At 37.4% G+C, this 21,568-nt stretch overlaps 2 protein-coding genes across 3 annotated transcripts in view; both read right to left on the reverse strand.

Annotated features, from left to right (window-relative positions):
• The window catches only part of LOC146478217 (ras-related protein Rab-43-like), a 10,083-nt gene extending 6,248 nt beyond the window's left edge, over positions 1 to 3,835 (reverse strand). For both annotated transcript variants that reach the window (XR_014865176.1, XM_085112480.1), the window contains exons 1-2: positions 3,562 to 3,835; positions 1 to 275 (exon numbers count right to left, since the gene is read on the reverse strand). The exon at positions 1 to 275 is cut by the window's left edge and continues 13 nt beyond it. Coding sequence is in view for 1 of the 2 variants with exons in the window: in XM_085112480.1 (XP_084968606.1) it covers positions 1 to 275; positions 3,562 to 3,750 (464 nt within the window). In the remaining variant the exon portion in view is untranslated. The remainder of the gene's footprint in view (positions 276 to 3,561) is intronic.
• Positions 3,836 to 7,266: 3,431 nt separating this feature from the next.
• On the reverse strand, positions 7,267 to 17,616 carry LOC146478218 (uncharacterized). Its single transcript, XM_085112481.1, has 7 exons — positions 17,415 to 17,616; positions 14,671 to 14,975; positions 13,859 to 14,114; positions 12,261 to 12,552; positions 10,723 to 10,835; positions 8,619 to 8,799; positions 7,267 to 8,168 (listed from the first exon to the last, which is right to left on the reverse strand). The coding sequence occupies exons 2-7, from the start codon at positions 14,970 to 14,972 to the stop codon at positions 8,110 to 8,112; spliced, it is 1,203 nt and encodes a 400-aa protein (XP_084968607.1). The 5' UTR covers positions 14,973 to 14,975; positions 17,415 to 17,616; the 3' UTR covers positions 7,267 to 8,109.
• Between the last annotated feature and the right edge of the window lie 3,952 nt (positions 17,617 to 21,568).

The raw sequence follows: 21,568 nt of genomic DNA on the forward strand, positions 1-21,568 counted from the left end.
TCTAAAGCATCTATCATACTGTAGTGTGCCGCACATGATCTTGCTTCTTCAATGCTAACTTCACGACTTTCAGCTATGTCTGTCTTGTTTCCAACAAGTAATTTAAGTACATTAGGTGGGGCATATTTCTTAACATCTTCTGTCCACCGCACAACATTCTTAAAACTGTCTTTCTTTGTAATATCATAAGTTATCACAACCGCATTGGCACTCCTGTAGTAGCTCTGAGTGATAGTTCTAAATCGTTCTTGTCCAGCGGTATCCCACACTTGTAACTGAAATAAGGCAATCATGTTACAATAATTATTACATAGCTTTTCAAGTAAAGATAACGTCTAATTTTTGTTTTTGTTTTTTTTTTTTTTGTTTTTTTACGGCTGAAGTTCTGTCGCATTATGATAAATAAAAAATTTAAATGTAGCCTACTCATGTTGTCTAAACCACAGGATGCAATATGAAAGCTTTCCAGTATGGCTCATTGATGTAAGATGTGCAAGGAGAACACGATTATACCACATAAATTGACAGTCGGATCAGCCATGAGAACATCTAGAAGTGTCTTAAACCACCCCATCATGGAAGGTCAATGGAAGTTCCTGGGAGGAGGGGGAGGGGGAGGAGTCTCAGTACAAGCAAAGACTTTATAGAAGCAAAGTATGAAACTAAACTGGAATTTCCTGGGGGGAGAGGGGTGTGAAACAAAAAATCTTCTTTGGGAGGAAGGGAATAGTATTGGATATTGTCTGGAACTGCATATTGTGAGGCTTTAGCGGAACTAATAGTCATGAATGTTTCTAACTTTTTACTGCACAAGATGAGTCCAAATTGGCTAATGAGCTCCGTCATGTACTTAAGTCCCAGCCCATTTCCGCGACAGGCTTTAAAAGCTGATGATTGAAACATGCCTGAAAGTAAATATTTCTCTGACAGGAGCCCATATTTGTTTTATTTCCTTATTTTGCATGCAATATGAGGCAAATTTTAGCTATGGATAACAGAGAACAGTACAATAAAGTAAAACAATCCATGATGTTACAGGAAAAGGGAGTGACTGGTGCGACAATTAACAACTGATTTCAGGAAAATGCCTGTCAGTTGCTAATTGGTTCTTCCTAAAATGCGGAATGTGAAGAAGAAGAAATGTGAAGTTCCAGAAAAAAATCCATACCAGTCTACCACATGGAAAGAAATCGAAAATTTCTAGGGGGAGGGGGGGATGGGGGGTTTAAGACAAAAATAACCTTCCGTGGGAGGGAGTACGGATATTTTCTAGAACTGCACACAGTCAAATAACAAAAAAAGACAAAAAAAAGGAAAGAAATAATTTATAATAAAAATATATATACATGTCCAAAAAAAAAAAATACAACCTGGCGAAATTTACAAATAAATAGGTAATTTATTATTTCACTCTAGTCTCTAGAACCCATTTAAAATTTGCCGGCATGGTATCAGATTTTGATGCTGACATTAGCAAGATAATAAATATTACAGCGGATGACAAAATATTCTCACTTTTATAGATTTTCATTTATTTCTTAATTTTTGGTTCTTGTGCCGTCAAGTAAAAATCATTTCCTGTTTATTTATAAATTATATCCTATTTTGTTTAATGCAAAATACAAACAAAATATAAAAATATTTAGACAGCAAGTTTGTCTGTTAATTTAACTATTTCTTCTTCAAATTTTTTGGGTGAATCCACACTCAGCATTTTAACAAGAACCACTGTTATTAAAGGGGTTTGCAGAATAAGGCCCTTAAAGTGACTTTTGATGTAAGGTCAAATTCTCCTTTTGTTTCACAAGCAAATACAAGGCAATTTGGAAGGAGAATTAATCTTACTAGCAGTTTAGAAGTCACTTAGGGCCATTTTCCAGGCACCCCTTCAATTGTGTTATGACGAGCCATTTCAAATAGTATTTAACATATAATTTGCATAATTTGACCATATATTAAAAATGTGTATATGTGATTAAGCCAAAGAATCTGAATAACGAAGAAAATTTAAGGCAAAAGTTTGGAAAACCGAAAAACTACTCATCCGATATGATTCAACGCATACGTGATGGGCTCCAGCGAGAGAATAGCAAGCCAGAGCAGGAATTGGAATCTGGGAATGAAAGTTCATACTTTGTTTTGTGACATAATTTTCTCTAGAGTTTTGGAAAAGATCAATAGCACATCTAAACTTGTCGTGGAGATATCTAAAAGTTAACTTGCATTTGAAACTCAGTCGTCATTTGCTTTCCTGCTTTGACCTGCCAATTGCTTCCAACATTTTCATGTTGATCTTTCAGGTAGGACTATGAGTGCTTCAATCTTTATAACTTGATACATTTTCTCATTTCCTTGTGATTTCTTGAGGGGGTCAGTAAGAGGTCAGCTGACCTGGCGTCAGCGTTTGTCAAAACCCAAATTTACATGTCTTTTCCTGACGAGTGTCCTATGCCTAAACATGTTTCCTTTAAACTGAAAAAAATATATAAATTCTTAAAAGAATTTTCTGGTTGCTGATTTATTAGATTAAACCACATGGTGAAGTGGCCCAAGGCTGTTGCTAACTTTTTCTACAAAACAGATGCCTTTTGCTGCCAAATTAACTGACTGTTCAACAGATTAAAACTTGAAAACGCGATCTTGATTGAGGACTTAATGTACACATGTAATTTGTACACTTGTAAAAAAAAGGGAAAAATAATTTATGCAAGCACCTGGCTAATTCTTTATCATATTAATGCTATTGAAAGCTCTAGATGCAAATTTTGTTCAACGGAAATAGGGATCAGGTATAAGGCTTCTGTATCAAAAGACAATAACAAACAGTGTATGTTAGTTTTAGATGATTCTTTATAGCTGTGAACAATTGAATGTCTAAGAACACAATGGCATTTCTAGGAACATAAAGTTAAACTTCATAAACGAACAATATGAAACAAGATACGATCGAATACTCGATACAAAAAAAAATGGACTTCACTAAAGTGTGTTGAAGCTTCCTCTACACGCTTTCATTTCGCTGTTCATTGAAAGGGGCGATATATTTTTCTAAAAATACGATTGAGAGGAAATTTAGCTACCGGTCTGAGGCTTTGATTTGAAACAAAGATAAATTTAGAACATTACTTTTCTACAAGATGTGCAGAATTAAAAACCTTTCTGTTTAGAAAAAAAAAAGAATCCGCTGTTAATGGTGTTACTAAAAAGCTCGATGTATAAAGCTTAAATGTTATTTCCGTGCGGGAATTTTACAAAGAAGTTCACATTGCTTACAAAATGTCACAACACGTGTAAATGCAGGTAAATGATACTTGAAGTGCAGTCTTGAAAATTATGAAGCTTTTGCTCAGTTAAAAACATAAGCTAAAATAATTCACGGAGCAATTTGAGCAAAATTTTCCTTGATTTAATAACACCAAACCTTTAAATAGGTACCAAGCGTCTCAAGCGAATTGAAGGGAGAGATCAAAATACGAAAAGCATTAAAGCAATAGTTTTTGGCCTCCAAATCTGGAATGTCCTTAACAGACAATCACTTACAAGTTTTAAAAATGCACTTACCTTAACCTTTTTTGAGTCGACGACTAATGTTTTCATGGTAAAATCAACACCGATTGTGCTCCCATGTCTTTCAACGAAAGTACCTTTCTTGAAGCGTTGAACAATGCATGTCTTTCCCACGCCTGGGTCACCAATTAAAACGATTTTAAACAGATAGTCGAATGAGTCATCTAAATCGGCTGATTTCATCACATGAGAAGCGTTGTTTTGCAGAAACTTTGCCTAAAATTAAAATCTACAAAGGAGCTTGTAGCTGACAACCACGAAATTTACATAATTTGTAGTTTTCCGATGCTGGCGTCCAGGCTCCCAGAGCATCTGCACGGACAAAAATCTGGATTTGATTGGACTGGACTCTGAATTTGTTCGGACACAATCGTACCCAGTCGGTACCCAGGGTGCGTACTATTTGGGCAAAAAATCCGGAAATTTCTGTTTGAAGTCAAATGGTAAGGTGAATTTTCCGGAAATTCCGTTCGGAAAGTGTGGAGTACTTTTAGAGGTATTTGGAACGGAACGGCGGAAAATCCCTTACAATGAATCATCAGTTTCCAGGCCTTTCTCGGCTAGAGCGGTGTAACAGTGATTTGGACATCCCCGAGTTTTGGGCACCCCCGTACCCAGGAGTTCATACCCAAATCCCTAGTGATATGGGTATCCCCTTCCAATATGGCTGCCGTGTTTTCGGTAGCCACCGGTACCCTCCCCCCATGCCCAAAACACTAGTGATTTGGGTATCCCCTAAACATGAAATACGGAAAATCTTCGAAAGATGGATTCCCAAAAATATGGAAATGTTTTAGAATATGTCAAAAGCCAGTGCTATCCGCTCGGGTTTTTTTTATGAAACAAAAAAAAATAGTTGTACGAAAATTTTGCAAAAAATTCGAGTACGATCAATAAAAGGATTCCCTGTTTTACATCGATAAACGAAAGGATGCAAGAAGGTCAAGCAGCGTTACTGCTGGCCAGATTATTACAAGGATACATTTGAAATGGCAAGAATTGCTTTTCACTGCCATGCATGCTTCTCCACACTGATTTGTCGACATCAATTTATATAATTTTAAATTCAAAATCCGCAAGCAAAAGAAGCTTCTAAAAGTTAGGTCAGTTTTGACATAAATATATTAACAAGTTTAAGCCTACTTTATCCCCAAAATCTCCTCTTAACTGTATCGAACGCAAAAAGCAGTTATTTTGGTCTAGGTCTAGCTAGCTGCACGGTTGATCGGTAATCCAAGACGTGCGTTCTCCTTTGTGGACCATTATATTTCGGGGGGAGGGGGAGGGGAGTGGAGCAGTTACCAAAATAAAAAATCCTGAACAAGAATGAATGATTTATGAAACAAAGGTAGCTGTCTTGGCAATCCCGCTTTTGCTTTGTGTTTTTGGAAATTTACTGATTATTTCCCTTTCGGCAGACATGAGATGGGGATACTCCCACATCACTACCCCAATCTTTCACTCCCTCAGTACGTACTTCATAAACCTCATTTTTTAAACAGATTTTTCGTTTTCAATGAAACTATTAGCGTGGCTATTTTTTTCTAGCGGCTGTTTCTACGGTGAAGGGGACGACTAATCTCGTACCCAGATCTCCCTTGGTTCCCGAACCAACTGAGATCTGGCTACGAGATTAGGGGACAACCGAAAACACGACAGCCATATTCAGGAAAGGGATACCCATATCACCAGGGATTTATTATGTTTCATTCTCCCTAAATACTTTAGAAAACCGATTTATAAAGCTGATTTATTTTTTGAGTGCTGATCATTCAGTGAACGTTTTCAGTCTACGTAAACTCATCAGAGTTTTATCCTGTCGGTCGATTCCACTTCGAAACTATATTGGAAGGGGATACCCATATCACTAAGAGTTTAGGTATCCCGTTTATATTTCATTCTCTTTTTAATTACTTTAGAAAGCCGATTTGTAGAGATGATTTCTTCTCTTGAGTACTCATTGAAAGGTTTTCAGTCTATTTAACTTGATAGATAAATGGTAAGCGCAATCTCATCCGGTTGGTCCGTCGAATTCGGAAAACCCGTTATGTAATGGTTACACCAACGGGATTTTTCCTACAAATGGTAAGCACCCTCAGAGTCCTCATGCTCCTGCCAAAGGTTAGTCAGCCAAGGTAGTCTCAGGGGAACCGCAGGATTTCTGCGGTAAAACAATGCAAGCCGTTTAGGGCCTGGGAACAGCCAATCAAAAAACTTAATTTTAGTCCCCAGAAGCCCAGAGTCGCTCCTGGCGCCCACCCGCTGACCAAAAAGCCTGAGGACTCTGGATACGAGAGACAGTACGAGATTGGTTCGGACACCATTCGAGGCAACCGGCCATCTTTTTATATTACTAGGCTAATCAAAAGTTCGATTTTTTATTTTAGTTCAAACGTCTTACTCCATATCAAACCATGCTCAAGAGATGAGTAGCCGTTTCAATGCCTATTTTTTTTTCTTCAACCTACGAATACTAATATCCCTTATCAGGTCCTATGCCCGGCTTTAGGTCAGCTTTGAAACCGTTAAGAATAAATACCTGTTACTAACCTCGTTTGCTCGGTCCGTACTGTAAGTTTTCCCTGTTGATTTATGACCCAAGCGAGAAACACGCGGGCCATAAAGCAACTAGAAAAAAAAAATACGAGGATCCGTAACTTATAATTACAGTACGGACCGGGAAAACGAGGTTCGGTAAGATATTTTTAAAAAAATTTATATTTTTCTGAGGTAAATCAGGAGCGCGGGAAAGGAGACTAGTTATAGTGTAGCGGTCTGTACAGTGAAATACGGCCCGCAAAACTGACCAATCACACTGCGCGTACTAACCGCCGAGAGATATATTAATAAACCGGCTGAATAAACTGCAAAGGACGAAAATGCTGCTAGTATACGCATGATCTGTGAAAGATCTAATTAGCCAAAAATAAACATATAAGTAACTAAAAATAACTGCACTCCCTCAATTTAACCACTAAAAATAACAACATTTTTACCTGAATAACTTTATTTTATTTTATTAAAACACAAGAAAACTTTCATCTATTGACATTAATCAGTAGAGACTTGGAAACCCATATAATTGGGGTTCCATACCTTAACGCCTTTGATACCGCAAGGATTGCCATTGAAAATCAAATTAATCCGCTTAAAGTGAGTGAGCACATTTCTTTTGAAGCCGCGTTCAGCTTAATTAATGATATTTCTTTTCTATTTTCACCAATGTTATTACCCGTGTCAGTAATAAAATAATAATACTTGAAATACTTATTGACTAAGTGAAGGACCGGAACTGGGAAATATTTGACTCAAGGTCCGAGAGATAAAAATTTTTCCCCGTTCGTTAAAATACGGCCATAAAGCAATACGTTTATTTTCAGGCAATCAAATTTTTGTATCCGCGATGGCCAGTATAAATTTTATTTGATTGAAAAGGTCTGATCATAACAACACACTATGAATTTCCGATGTAAAATTTATTTTAATGCTTTTTCTGTATCAAAACATACAGTCAACTCTCGCCTTGCGGACACCCCGATACAGTGAGAAGGACAGCAGCTGAATCCCCGGCAAAAATCGTTGCTTAAGCTCCCTATTAAGGTTAAAACACGCGAGTGAGAGTCGCGTAGGCCATTCAACCCCATTCTTGTCAAAACTGGGGAGCCGTGAAATACACACAGAATAACAAAACAACACCAGCACTAACTAGCATTTATTTGACAAGAAACCATAGTTAAACCAAAATGTTTACAAACTGCTAAACTTTCATTCATTGTAGAAGTGTAAACTCAGAGGAATTTAAAGTTAATTCTCCAAAAAAGCAAGCACGTTTTTTTTTTTTACCTTCACACTGTAGAAATCTACTAAATTACGGAACACGTTTCAAGTTAGTCTTGTCTTTCGCTATGATATGCTTTCCTTTTTTTTCGACTCCTCACTGACTAGAAGCATTCTTCTAAACTTTTTTTTTGTCTCGAAAATTCAACTTCAAAAACGTTGATCAAGCCTTTCACGGTTGTCGGTGTGATTTTCACAACCTTTTTTCCCCGGCCAGATCTGCGGCTTCCGTAAACTTATAGAAAAAGTTAATCATGCAATTACAAAGCTGTTGAATTAAAAATCTTCCGTTGCTTTTTCCTAATCGTACTACTACAAAAATTGGTCACATGCTACAGCTGCATGGCAACACCTTTAGCGAAGCTGTTATTGTGAAAATTGCTTTGGGATCCTTCATGTTAATTTCTCAAACTCATTAATACTTCGGAAGAGAAAACAAAGGAAAACACTATCATGAAGGAGCATTTTGAAGTGTAATTATAATTCTTATGAAATTTGGTGAGCTTTTGTTTTGAATTTCGCCAAGAATTTTTCATGGTTTCAAAAGATTTATCAAACACGAGGAAGACTGTTTCATCCAGTTTTTAATCACCTCGAAGCAAGTTAAAAAAAAAACTCGGCTGTGCCTCGTTTTTCAACCCACAATCTCGGTTTTTTGAAAACGGTGAAACACTGTTCTTCGCATATGATCCCAGTTCCTCAGTTTTACTCTACTGACTCTTCCCAGGCCTTCTCGATTTCATCCCAGTCTGCCTCAGACAAATCTGTTGAGTAAATTCGGGAAGGAAGAATTGATAATTGTAAAGCAACCACGTACACTAGCTGTTTTCTTTGATGATGATGATGATGATGATGATGATGATGATGATGATGATGATGATGATGATGATGAGTAAATTCAGGAAGGAAGGATTGGTAATTGAAAATCAACTACTACATTAGCTGTCTGCTTTGATAATGACGACGATGATGATGATGAAACCGTGATGATGATAGTGATTGTAACAATGATGACGATAAACCTCAGCCATGCAACTGGAACGTCATAGCCTGTTGTAGTCTCTTAGGTAACGGGGCCAGCGAAAGAATAAATCCTGGAAAGCGAACTTAACGCGAAAATCAATTTTCTATGTAATATTTGCCTTCATCTGGCCCTTGTTATCGCGTCCTACAACATACTAGCACCAACGAACGAAACTTAAAAAAACTCTCACCAGCAATAATCTTTAAGACAATCGCATATCCTTGCAGTTTTTCGTCGTCCCAAGCGGAGAAATCAACTAAAGCTTCACCAGGAGGGGCAGAAATAAAGATACTTTTAAGGAAATCATGGTCTGCACCAGTAAGATTATCGGCAGGGAAGGTCTTGTAACCTGTGTTCAACGCTTCTGTAAACTGCCAAAAAGAAAATTGGGGAAATATGACGGTGAGGTCCGATACAAGCAAACAATACTTGTACATACAATCCGATGAATTCGGATGTGGTAGTAGTTGCAGCTAGTACCACGCTTGATTGAATCAGTGGAAACGATTGAACTTGGATTCTGTTTGACTTATAGTCTAATCGTCTTCGGCTTTAGCTTGGTAATCTTCCAGAACTATTCAGTAATCATCGGAAATTTTAAGAAAATTACATAAATCGCTCGAATGGCACTCACACCATGTCAACAATTTTTTTTTTTAACAGTGGGAAGTCCTCTTCAAATCGTAGAAAATCTTTCGCCAACTTGTTCATTTTGCCGTTTAGCTATGCGCGACATTACTGAGATTTGAATGGAGCATGCACGGATAAAAATAGCTGTGCTGTGCTTCCCCGCGGTTACCATTAACATCCCAAACGTGATTTCTGAAGTGTAGATTGATCGTAAACGATATTGCCTGGTGGAGTAGTGGGATGATCTAATCAGTGTCATTATTCAATGCATTGTAACACTGGCGCACTGAATATTCCTTGTCCATGGTCAACAGATATCCTGCGTTATAATCCATCAAATATTTTCGCTCGCGCATGATTGGTCTAAACGCCTCACGTGACCGAATATACCCCAGCTAAAACTGGGCAATATTCGATGATATTCCCCAAGTGATATTCCCCAATTTCAAAAACTTCAAGGCGCGTCTTTGTTTACAATTAAAATTAATGTCAAGATGGGGAAACGGTTTGCTTTTGTGACAGAAGGAGAGATAAACCTGCTGGTCGATAAAGCAGTATCAGAAAACAACATACGCTCTACACGCTTTTGACGGTAAACTGTTCTTAAACGAAATGTTCAAATACTCAAGCTCGTTGCTACATGTTGCGACAAATATTTGAAGGATAATAACCACAATAGCCTCCATTTGGCTTTAAAAATATGCTCAGCTCACAGTTTTCCTCGAGCTTCGCTCTCGGCAAACTGTTCGCTTCTCGGAACAGATAATGTCCGAGGATAAATATCTGAGCATATTTTCGTGCTAAATGGAGGCTATTGTTTGTATATTCGTAATTTCGTGTGTTTGAGAGAAAAATGGCAAAATAAAGATTGTGTACAGCTTTCGTGGAATAAAACTGTGCTTTGTTATCAATGTGTTGAATAATAAAACAGTTATCTTGCTCAATCTTGCGGAATATTTCCTGATTTTAACCAACTCGACCAATGGCTTCTTCGGCTAAGTACTGCGGCAGGTGAAATTCCGCGCGATTTCGCAGGATAATTGTTCATTTGTTGCTCTTTGTCCGCGAGAAATATGAAAATTTAAAGCCCTAAAAACCGCATATGCTTTTATTTCGAGAAAAAAATTCGAAAAAGTTTGTTGGTCATATGCTTCCTAGAAAGCTGTTGGGCCTTGCCTTCCATGGTTTATGCCTCTAAGCTGACAACGTGTTTTCAACCGAGTGTATACAAATTCGCCAAAAGTTGTGTAGTCATACGTCGGCTATTTCACGGTACACTACTCCAAGCGTCCGTTAAAATCTTTTATTATAAGACAGAAGTGTTTAACTGGAAAGTACACCACTCGTAAAACTCATACGAAACTGCATCCGGGACCTAAGTGGCATATTTTCCATATCCTCACCAGTGAGGATATTGATGACGTCATTTCCCGCTTCTCACGGTTGTTATGCCAACAGTCGGTGGAAAATGGTGAGCGATCGATTTGTCTTATAGTCTATACAATAAAAAGAAAATTACACGGTGGCTTGAAGATATAAATTTTATTTTCGCTTGTTAAAAACAATATTTTACCACTCAAAAATAAAATTCGTAACATGATCTTCGCGCCGCCGTGTAATATCCTCTATATATGACCATGAGAAAATTGTATGTTTTCTCTTACCCATGAAAGATACTTGTTGACGCGTGCTTTACGCTCTTCTCTGTCCTTAGTAGGCATTAAGACTATTTTCTTGATAACCTCAAGCTTATCCGCGTCCTCGTTCGTGTAATATTCTGTTGTGAAGCAAGCATAAATGTGTCATGGACATCAACACGAAATTTTCACCTCGCTTTTTGAACGGACCCAAGAGAAAAACATTTTTTGCCAGAAGGAAATACAGTATTTTCTGGCAATATATACTATATGTACACTAAACAATTATTCCGCGAGCGCGTGTTGGATATGAGATGATATAAACACCACATATCCAACAAGCGCGCGAGTGGAATAATTGTTTTATTTAAACAATCAAAGTATATTGCAAGAACACAACAAAAATTTATTTAATGGTCTCTAAGCCAGTCGAAATCCCTACAATTGCATTACAAAAATGACCCATTTTTTAATAATATTGCTAAGAACTGGGTCATTTGTATATTGCAATTCCATGGATTTGATTGGCTTAGCGGACATGTTATATCAGCTGTTACACTATGCCTGAGAAATAGGGACCAAATCAGAAAGATCTAGCAACATTTCTTGACTGTCTTTAATAATACAATTGTTCCTCTCGCGTTCGTTGGATATAAGAGACGATTAAAGCCAACTCGGCGCTATGCGCCTACCTATCATCTCCTATCGAACGCCTTCACGTGGAATAATTGTTAACTATATGTTGTGTTCATAGAGTACTGCAACGGCATCGCAGAGGTCATGAGTTCGAATCCAGTTCCTGTCTGATTTTTTTCATGCTTTCTTTTCGCAACTGCTTAAGGACAGTACCCGACTAATACCGAAGCATTTTTGCGCTGTTTATAACTATGTGGGAAAAGCAGATCTTAGCAAGGGATATTGTAATCCCAAAAGAAAATTGAGGATAAACACATGTTTACAGATTATTAAGCAGCAATTATTCTAGAAACAAAGTATGGCGTTTTTTTTCCCCAATTGTAGCTTTGTTATCTCTGAAAAATGCATGGTTACCCCAAATTTTCTTTTTGGATACCAAGAGCACTTGCTACGTTCTGCTTTCTCGGCATAGCTTTAAACCGCGCAAAATATCCCTGTATTAGTAGGCACCACCCGAAGGAAACCCGAGTATCTCGAGTTGCGCAGAACGTATGCGCAGTAACAATGTATTGATGTTTTCGTTCGAAGGGACTTTGTCCTCTTGCAACAGCATCATTGGATAATACACACTTTCGGAGTTTTGCTAAGCGGCCATCGGATATCAGCCATTATACCATGCCCGAGAAAATATCTGCCATCCAATCGTCTTCTTGTTGCTCTCGCGAAATCCAATCACCAAGATGTAGCGATATTTCTCGGCTGCTTTTTATAAATTAAAAACAATCAATAAAATTGTTGGGTACGGAATGATTCTAGCCAACACGCGTACGCGTCGCGTTGGCTACTATCTTCTCATATCCAACGGGCACTCGTGGAATAATTGTGAAATAAACAGCGCACCTTCGTAGGATAATTGTTAAATATCATACCTGCCACAACACTATTCTCGTCTTCCGCGTCCATCGCAGTGTTTGCATATTCCTCGTTTTCTTTTCCGTCTTCTTGGTCTTCCATGTCTCTATTACAGATATTTTTAGCAACTATCACTCTATCAGGTAGATTCAGTCGATTGGTTTCCTCATCGTACTCCACTCGAACACACTTGAATAACAACGGCCCTCGCGTGTTCCTCGCTGCTATCCTCGGTGGAATAACCCATTTCTGGTAGTGTCCTCTCAACTGAGCATAGGGAAGCCTTGAATCGTTGACTCCAATATCACCCTTAAATTTACAAAAAGGAACGTCTTTCTTTTTTCCACCTCTATCTCTTAATCTTTAATGGGGAAAGTTAAAGTTATAAACTATAATTTTGATGACAAAGAATATTTAGAAGAAACGTTGTCATTTAATTAATATTTAATAAAAGACACCTAACATAATACCTTGACGTTAACGTTTGACGCAAGAGGATAGTAGCCATTAAAGTGCCTATGAAGTGAAATTAACAAGTTTAGCTAATTTGAATTTAAAGACCTTTCAAAACAAATTGGAATGGCGTTGTCTTTTGTGTAATACCTTGTCTAGTTCTGAAGATATTAAATATCAAATCAAATCAACAATGTTAAACGAGCGTGATACTAAACAGTCTGTTTTGACTGACAAACCGGTGGCCCTCAGATTCCGGATCGAATTGGAATTTGAAAATGCTGGTTTTTAAGGAGAGGGGAAAACCGGGGTACTCAGAGAAAAACCTCTCGGAGCAAAGACGAGAACCAACAACAAACTCAACCCACATATGACGCGGATCCTGAGAATCGACCCCGAGCCACATTGGTGGGAGGCGAGTGCTCTCACCACTACGCCATCCCTGCTCCCCCGGAAGTGGTATTCATGTTAAACGCTGACGTCATAAATGGTTACATTATGGGGCAAATCTCAAAATCAATAAAATCTTCGGAAATATTGCAGTAATGTGGCTCAAACTTGCAACCAGTAATGTAACTTGAGAAAGATTTACACAAATGCATACTGTGATGTTTCAATGCCAACGGTTTAGTTTCCAGATCTCTCTCATATGGGAATGACATTCCCTTTTTTGGGCTTGGCAAACATAACCATTCCTTTATCGTTGATGAAGAGTGTAAACACAATGTAGTCATTGTGCACGTTTCAAACAGGACCATCTCTTTCGTATTATAAAGTCACAAATGGTAATGCTTGGTTCAAAGCAGAAAGATACTGGAGCCAAGATCGCTGCCATAGCAACATCACAATATAAACCACCCTGCATCTTTCTTGAAGCACAATGCTGTTGCCAAGTTTCTATTACATAAGCCCATTCATTCCAAAGATATTCCTGATTTTGTGATTTGTGTCCATGCTGTAACTACTTATGACGTCAGCATTTTGTAATATGCATAATAGAAAAACTTGAATATCTCTGCAACCAGACAAGTTATCGCAAAACTAAAAACACGGTCGTCCCTCATTTTCAAAGGCCTTTCAGATAAGCTAAATTTGTTTTGTTTACTTCATAGGCACTTTAAGTGTGCATTTAAAAAAAAATACACATTCTGTATTAACTGACCTCTTCTACATACGATATCTTGCCTTTATGCTCAAATCGCTCGCTGTAAACCACCGAAGTTATCAGACGCAGTTGTGTTTCCTTGGAAGCTGGTATCTTGTTCATATCCAGCTCTGCATTAGCTAATATTTCGCGCAAGTCCGCTTCACAGATATACTCCTGATCGAGTTTGCCAAGAACCAGGAATCCTAGTTCATCACTGATTCGGATGCTTCCTTGAAAACAATTCGCTGCCTCACCTTCAAATTCACTCCCCCTAAAATGGACATGATACAAAAAGCAAAAAATAGTTAGTTAGTAGTTGCATTTATTTATACACGATACAGTTGAAGAACATATAGCTTACTCATCAGTAATAAGGTTGTTCTTACATATCCCCTAACCTGATGGAACAAATATCTCTCTTTGATTAAATCCCAGCCAATTAATCTTGTCCGTTCCTCAGCGTCATACAAAATTATGCTGTTGCATTATTCTTCTCATTTTGTGTACTTAATTCCAGATCCTGATCCAAATTAACACAGCGAGAAAAGCCTGATACCCTTAAAATGTTGTTGCGTCCAAATTCCCGAAGTCTTCCTAATTGATGATGTATATTATGTTTTTTTTCGGTAACAATGGCCTATTATTGGACAAACATTGGGTTATTGTTAAGACACATTACTTAGAATACATCTTAACCTTACCTAGACCGGGTTTTTTCGGGTGGATTCCGTAATAATGCGTGTATAAATGCACAAGGTGTTTATTGAAATAAATATGGCATTGACAACTTCACTACACCAATACTGAGGACCCTAAACATTGCTTACCTTGCAGCACCTTCCTCCTCTTCATCCATGTTCACATCCAACACTATGTCAGGATCTTCCCCTTTTATGCACTTGTTTAACATTTCCTGAAATGCTGATGTGCTGCCTGTGGCCATATACTTGTCTAGCCTTCCAAGGGTTGTGTACTTGTATTTTTTAAATGGTCGCTCCCAAATTTTCCTTTCCTGCTTTACCAACAGGACAAGTGGTCTTATCTCCTGGGTTTTACCATGGGTAACAGGGAAATAGTTGCTGCCATGCCCAAAATTCTCCTCACCAAACATTCGAAGCAGCTTTTCCATTATCTATTGAGGTAAATTGGACGGAATTAAATGATTTTATTCTTTGAAAGTTAAAGTTAGTTTCTGTACAATTTTTCTTGTAATCTATAAATATGTTTCTAGATTGAGACTGGTACGCATTAGTCCAGACAACATTACCATGTAGTATTTAACTATTATATCACGACCTTACGTTGGATACGAGATGGTAGTTGCTATAATCTTTTTGCATCCAAGAAACCCGAGTGGAATAATTGTTTTTATTAAAAACGATCAAGAAATATTACTAGATCTTGCTAATTTCGCTTTGCGAGAACAACCAGAAGACATTTAAATAAACGCTATTTCTCGTGCATGATATAATGGCTCATATACCATGGTCGCTGAGCCAATCAAAACTCTGGAATTGCATTATCAAACGATTCAGTGTTTAATAAAACAATTACTTCACTCGCACTTGTTGGCTATGACCATCTCATATTCAGCAAGCGCGAGTGGAATAATTGTTTTATTAAAAACAATCAATAAATAGTATTGCTTTAGATCTTCCTGATTTCGCCTATCAGGAACAACCAGAAGACAATTAAATGGTCGCTATTTTTGTGGGCATGGTATAATGGCTCATATACCATGGCTGGTAAGTCAATCAAATCCCTGGAATTGTATTATACAATGACTCAGTTTTTAATAAATATGGCCTGATAGATCAGAGAATACAATCCGGAGATACAAACACAAGCAACTACAACAAGGTGTAAGGCATTCGTCATTCGCCTTAAAAAGTCCTGGAAAGTAAAACAACCGAAAAATATCGCTTTCAGAGGACTCCTGTCCAGCCGATTTCCGTTTAAGCGAATCTTCACGTGTTTCAAACCGGAAAAAAACTTTGAACTCATTTAGGCATGTTTACTGAGTTGAAAATAGGTGAATCTTTGTTGACGTCAATGTTTATATTTTGCTCGTTGGCATATAGAAACAATATCCTACCAACAAATAAAATTACACCATAAACAAATAAACAAATGAGTACTCCATAACTTCAAAGAAAAATGTGACTCTTAGTGATCAGGGTCCGGGGGATATCGGTGTGATTTGTTAAATATATATGGAGAAATGCGCTCCAAAAACTGTGAAGTTTACGAAGATAATGAACCGCTCGAGTAGGCGCCCAGTCATCCATTCTTTGCAAATGTTGATACTTTTAAAGTTCATTCCTCGAGAACAGTTTTTTATATCACGCTCAAATTTTCAGTGCGTACTCAGTTTGCCAAGCTACTTCAATTTATGGAGTGCGTTTAATTTTATTTGTATCTAGCTCTGTCCTTCATACTTATTGGTATTCGCATGCTTAAGAAGCAGAAGCTAAACACGAAATAAAGATCTCCTATACCATGCTACTTTTTAATAAAACGAACTGTAAGTTTTTCGAGTTGGAATACATGTGGAGGTAATTATAAAGTAAAATGACCTGACGTAAATGACTCGATCGTGCATGATACAATTGTCGCGTCGAAAGTGTAACATTTCGGTTCTCTCATTTTCGTGGATTTTTTTTGTGTCTTCAAGTGTCAGAGGGTCGCTTCGTTGAATATACTGGAACAATTCTTCTCTTCATTCTCGCTGAAACATGGCCTTACGAAAATTTGGCTCACTGCTCCACAGCTTAATTAATATACTGGCACTACTCGCCCCGACTTCATAAAATAATAGCTGAATGGTTGTTAAATGTTTGGATAGACATGCTTTATTTAAGGTGACGGATATACTTAGCTAATAGCTTATACTAGTCTTAATAAGAAACGCATTGGAACAGATTTTCCGTCGGAAAAGGTCAACAATCTTGAATAGTTAGTACAATAGAAAGGCAACTTATGAAATGTAAACTTTTGATGTGCTGCCAAAAGGGCTTTCGACATATAATTACATGCTTTTAAATACATTTACAACCATTATCGAAGAAACAATCACCGTCACCTTAATCTAAGATTAAAACCAGGAATCTAAATATTTCTAAGACCCAAGTAAAGTTCTAAAAGAAAACTTTTAATGAAACGGCACTTTATATAAAACCCACAATAATAGAATCACTTCAATCACGTCCAAGTTCCCCAGATTTCTTAGGTCTCTTCGACTCCGATGAAATGTTTCCGAGATCTCGTCGAGATCACAGCAAGATCGCTGCCGATCAGTGAAGCTTATGACGCAATTAAATTGCAACACCTTCAAATGCAAAGAAATATTCAACAGAAAGAAATACGTACCGAAATAGCGAATAACCAGCAAAATATCTCAAGAACTTTGACTTCGAGGTTTCGAGTTTAAATAAAAACAATAGACATCTCCAAATTCGTTCAAGATTCTAGACAATTGCTCCGCGTTGGTTAAAAAAATGAGATGAAAATTTTATCTGAAGGTCTATTTTAACTTTCAAAATCAAATAGATAAACAATAAAAGTCACTAACCTCCTTCTCGCTCAAGACGTTCAATTGGCTCGAGAAAACAAAATAAATTGTTATAAAACGGATATTGCTCACTTCTTGTTATAAGCTTACACTGCAGTTTTAAACAGCTTCCAATACTGTAAATTATATGCGCCCTAGAGCAATTTGAGCTTCCCGGAACAGTCCTAATTGTGCCTTCATACACGCCTGCCCACTGTTTGTTTCCATTTCGAGTATAGCTTTTTTTAACATGATCATTATACAATTTTAGCCACTGTGTCCATTTCGTGCTGTTTTGTGGTCGACGACACTGAGTTTCAGTTTCTTCATCAAGCAGACAGATTTTCAGTTTCTTGTACTAAGTTTCCTTGTTGTAAATCCCAAGTAGTTGAGCTTGTCGTAATTCTTGACTTTTCAACTTTCTCCACTTCAGAAGATACTTTTCTAATCTTGTAATTACATGGTCCACCCTCAAAACTATAAACTGAAACCCCGACGATATCAGAAACAGAAAGAGGACATCAAACTTGTTCCAGATGCTAATCGTGAAATCCAAACCATCCAAGGGAAAGATCTTACGGCAGTTTGAAATTTCAGGAAATTAAACTCAAACCTCCAATTTACTGTCCTCCTTCTTAACGTTTGTTAACTATGCTGAAAGATTTTTTGACGATACCAAAGTACATTTGCAATATTTACTTCACACTAGTATTCAAAAAATCGAAAAGATCAGTGTTATTCATATATGCATTAAGAACTCCAATCAGGACATCACCAGGTAAAATTCCCAATATAATATTTCAAAACCAAATTCCTGATAAGTTAAGGTTTAGATATACATAGGCAAGTGAAAATAAACGATAAAGCTGAACAACGTTTCGGAATTATCATGACGCCATTATCAAGTTCGTAGTAATAGAAATAAATAAAGTCAGTGTCAGAAATAGTTCACCAAAAAAATTAACATAATGTCGGAATATTTAATGTCACGCAAATAGTTTAGCTTGAATTGAGTCCGATTGGACATTGAGAGATCGGGGATGGTGTTAACTCTCAAATTAGCAACATTTCGTAAACTAAGCAATCGAACTTATTCGTGCACTTCTTAAGGACAGAAAATATCGGTCAAGGTCTTTAGGGACATTACGGTGTTTGTTAAGAAGATGCTTGCCTATAGAAGGAGATTGGCATTTGTGCTCGACCACGCGCTGGTGTAAATGCCTAAGTGTAAACCCTACATAACCTGCATCGCACAAGTCACATTGAAATTTATAGAAAACACAATTCTGATTTACAATAGGCGGTTTTTTCTCTTGTATTCTTAGCTCTTGCTGAATTTTGTTACCAACAAAAATCGGTTGGATGACTGTGTCAATCTTCTGGCTAAGATCTTTGAGCTCAATAAATAAATTTTAATCACACGAAAAAACGATAGCTTAATGTGGAAGAGAACGGAATAGCCAACTCAACTTCCACCCCGCGAAGTTCAATGAGGCGAACGTAACAGACCAAGCAGAATGTTAGGTGAAAGAAACTTCAATGCGTTGGTAGTAGAGAGCGCACCAGTTAGTCCTCTTTTCTGAGGTGAAGTCTCATTAATTTGAGATGGAATAAATTAACGCTGATGACGTCAACGCCTATCGTCTTTATCACATGAATAAAATGCGGTGGATTCTCATTAATGTGGCATTAATTATGATCGGAGGATGTCATGTTTTGTTTTAGCCATACCAACAGGTTTTTAACCAGTTTGACAGGTTTATCAATAATGTCATGCTCTTTTTTTATCTAATGGCAGTCATAGTCGGTATCACCGGTTGGACAGGTTTTTTTTATTAATTAATGTTTGGATAAATGACGTCATATAGTACATACCTACTTTATTGTATAGCTCCCCTTGGAGTAGGCTCTTCTGCTATACATGAAAATAAAAAATAATAATAATAATAATAATAATAATAATAATAATAACAATAATGATGATAATAATAATAATAATAATAATAATAATAATAATAATAATGAGAACTATTTACATTTGGATGATAAAATAGAGAGAAAAAAATTACGATAATAAAAAATGTATGAATTAAAAAGATTCTTAAAAAGTCTCTTTTTAAAAACGCTAAGACTTTCCTTGTCTCTGATATGCTTCGATAAATTATCGTAGATTTTTGCTCCACGGAGGGCGAAAGCCCTTTGGCCAGTCGCAAGCTCCAGGATCTACAATTTCTAAGCTAAAGAATCTGCATTTGGCAGTCTTCTCAGAACTTAATTTGGGGAGATTGATACAAAAAACTGTTCATGTAAGGTGTATTGATTAGTTTTGGTTAAAGACACTTAAAGTGAAGTATTGCCTTGTCATTGCTCTATTCGATTTTTCTATATTTTCCCGAAAACTCGGCCTAAACTCGGCCAGAGGGCCTCCGTACGGCTTTTTCGTACTATGTAAGAGAGCAATCAGTTTGTTTTGGGTACATTTGTTTAGCTATAGCGCTAGTTTTGAAATCTGTAGTTTGTCGCGGGGATTCTTGAAAAGGACTAAGTAATGACTGTTTAAGATGATGCTTCGGTTACCTTTACCCTGATGGAAGAGGTTTTGTAAAAAATAAATTACACTCAGGTTTCGATGATGCGATCCTTTGTGAACAGGTTCGCGATCCCATTATCATTTCCAACCTCGATCATTTGGTCGTCAATCCCAATCAAGTTACGTTTGTTGACATCCAAATAGGAATCTTGTTCCAGGTTTTCGGAGACCCCCTAAACGAGTTCAATTCTTGGTACTATGTTCAATAGTTCACTGTAAGCGGGTTGCCACTGCGAATAACACCAAATTATCCTTTCCGGTAGCGGATCTTTTACATTTTGAGCCTGTTGCAGTAATGATTGTACCCAGACAGTCTCCCAGCAACCATGCAAGTAAATGGATGCACAAAGTGAAACCGCTGTTCTGGAGAAAACGGCATAGCTCTGAATGGAGTGAAACTCGGCGATTCACTCTGTTTGCGGCTCGTGTGTCTTGCATACTATCTTCCTTGAAAAATCCTCTTGAAAAACAGAACAGGTCCAACTCATGTCCACTCTGTGGAAACTTGACGAGAACTGAGAAAACGACAAATGCTTTCAGATTTATATAGGCTTTAACCACAACCAAAATACTATTGTTTACATCCTCTCGCCACCACCACCACCACCGACCCCACCACCAACATGACCACCAACACCACAACCACCATCTACACCACAATGCTATTGTTTCACACCATATCGAAGTCAATATAAAGCACATCATAGGGGAGTCGGAGCCATTTGAATTTGAGAGAGTGTTGTTTAAACTCCATTTTCGAGAGTGCAAATCGATATACTTTTAAAGAGCGACATGAAGGAACTTTACACACCAAATCACAAGTTGTATGAACAATATTATTTAGATCAAGCCAAACAAAAAGGTGGAAATTTACCAGCCTTTCATGGTGTTCGATCTCAGCACGGATATGGACTAGGAGGTATATTCAGAGGTCTGTTTCGCTGGGCGATGCCTTATCTACGACAACTCAAGCAGTTAAAGGCCTGGGTTTGAAGGGTGTTCAGAAATTATGAATGATCCCCTATATCTTCGGTTTGTCTGCCTAGAACAGGATGAAATTTTCCCTGAATATTACACTGGATGTTTTCTTTTGCCTTAACGTATAATTTTGATCACGTGACACATCACGTGACCAAAAAATGAGAATTTCGTAAATCGGCGATATGGCGGCGAATTTTCTTTATAAAGATAACTGAATTTGTGTTTCCGAAGCAGATTTTAAATATTTAACAATCTACGTTTGGAATGACTGTCCTTAAGTTTTTAAATTGGAGAAATTAACGATCAAAGGTTGAATTGTGGACTACAAAATGACCTTTGCCCCGATACTTTTTTCTGGAGAACAATGGACGATCATTCCAAACGTGAAGCGATGGAGATATTTAATCTTTATTAGAAACGCGTTTCTGTTTGATGTTATCTCTTAAAACCGTCGCCTACCTGTCAAATCTTTGCTTTTTTCACAAAAATGATCACGTGACATGTCACGTGATCTATAGCACTACTTATTATGCTTAGAAATTTTCAGAATGATGAGATCTTTTTATCTTTCAAATTTCAGTGCAGTGCCATTGAATTTGTTAAA

This window comes from Pavona decussata, unplaced genomic scaffold (genome assembly GCF_977016875.1).
Source record: "Pavona decussata unplaced genomic scaffold, jaPavDecu1.1 SCAFFOLD_65, whole genome shotgun sequence".
NCBI classification, from domain to species: domain Eukaryota; kingdom Metazoa; phylum Cnidaria; class Anthozoa; order Scleractinia; family Agariciidae; genus Pavona; species Pavona decussata.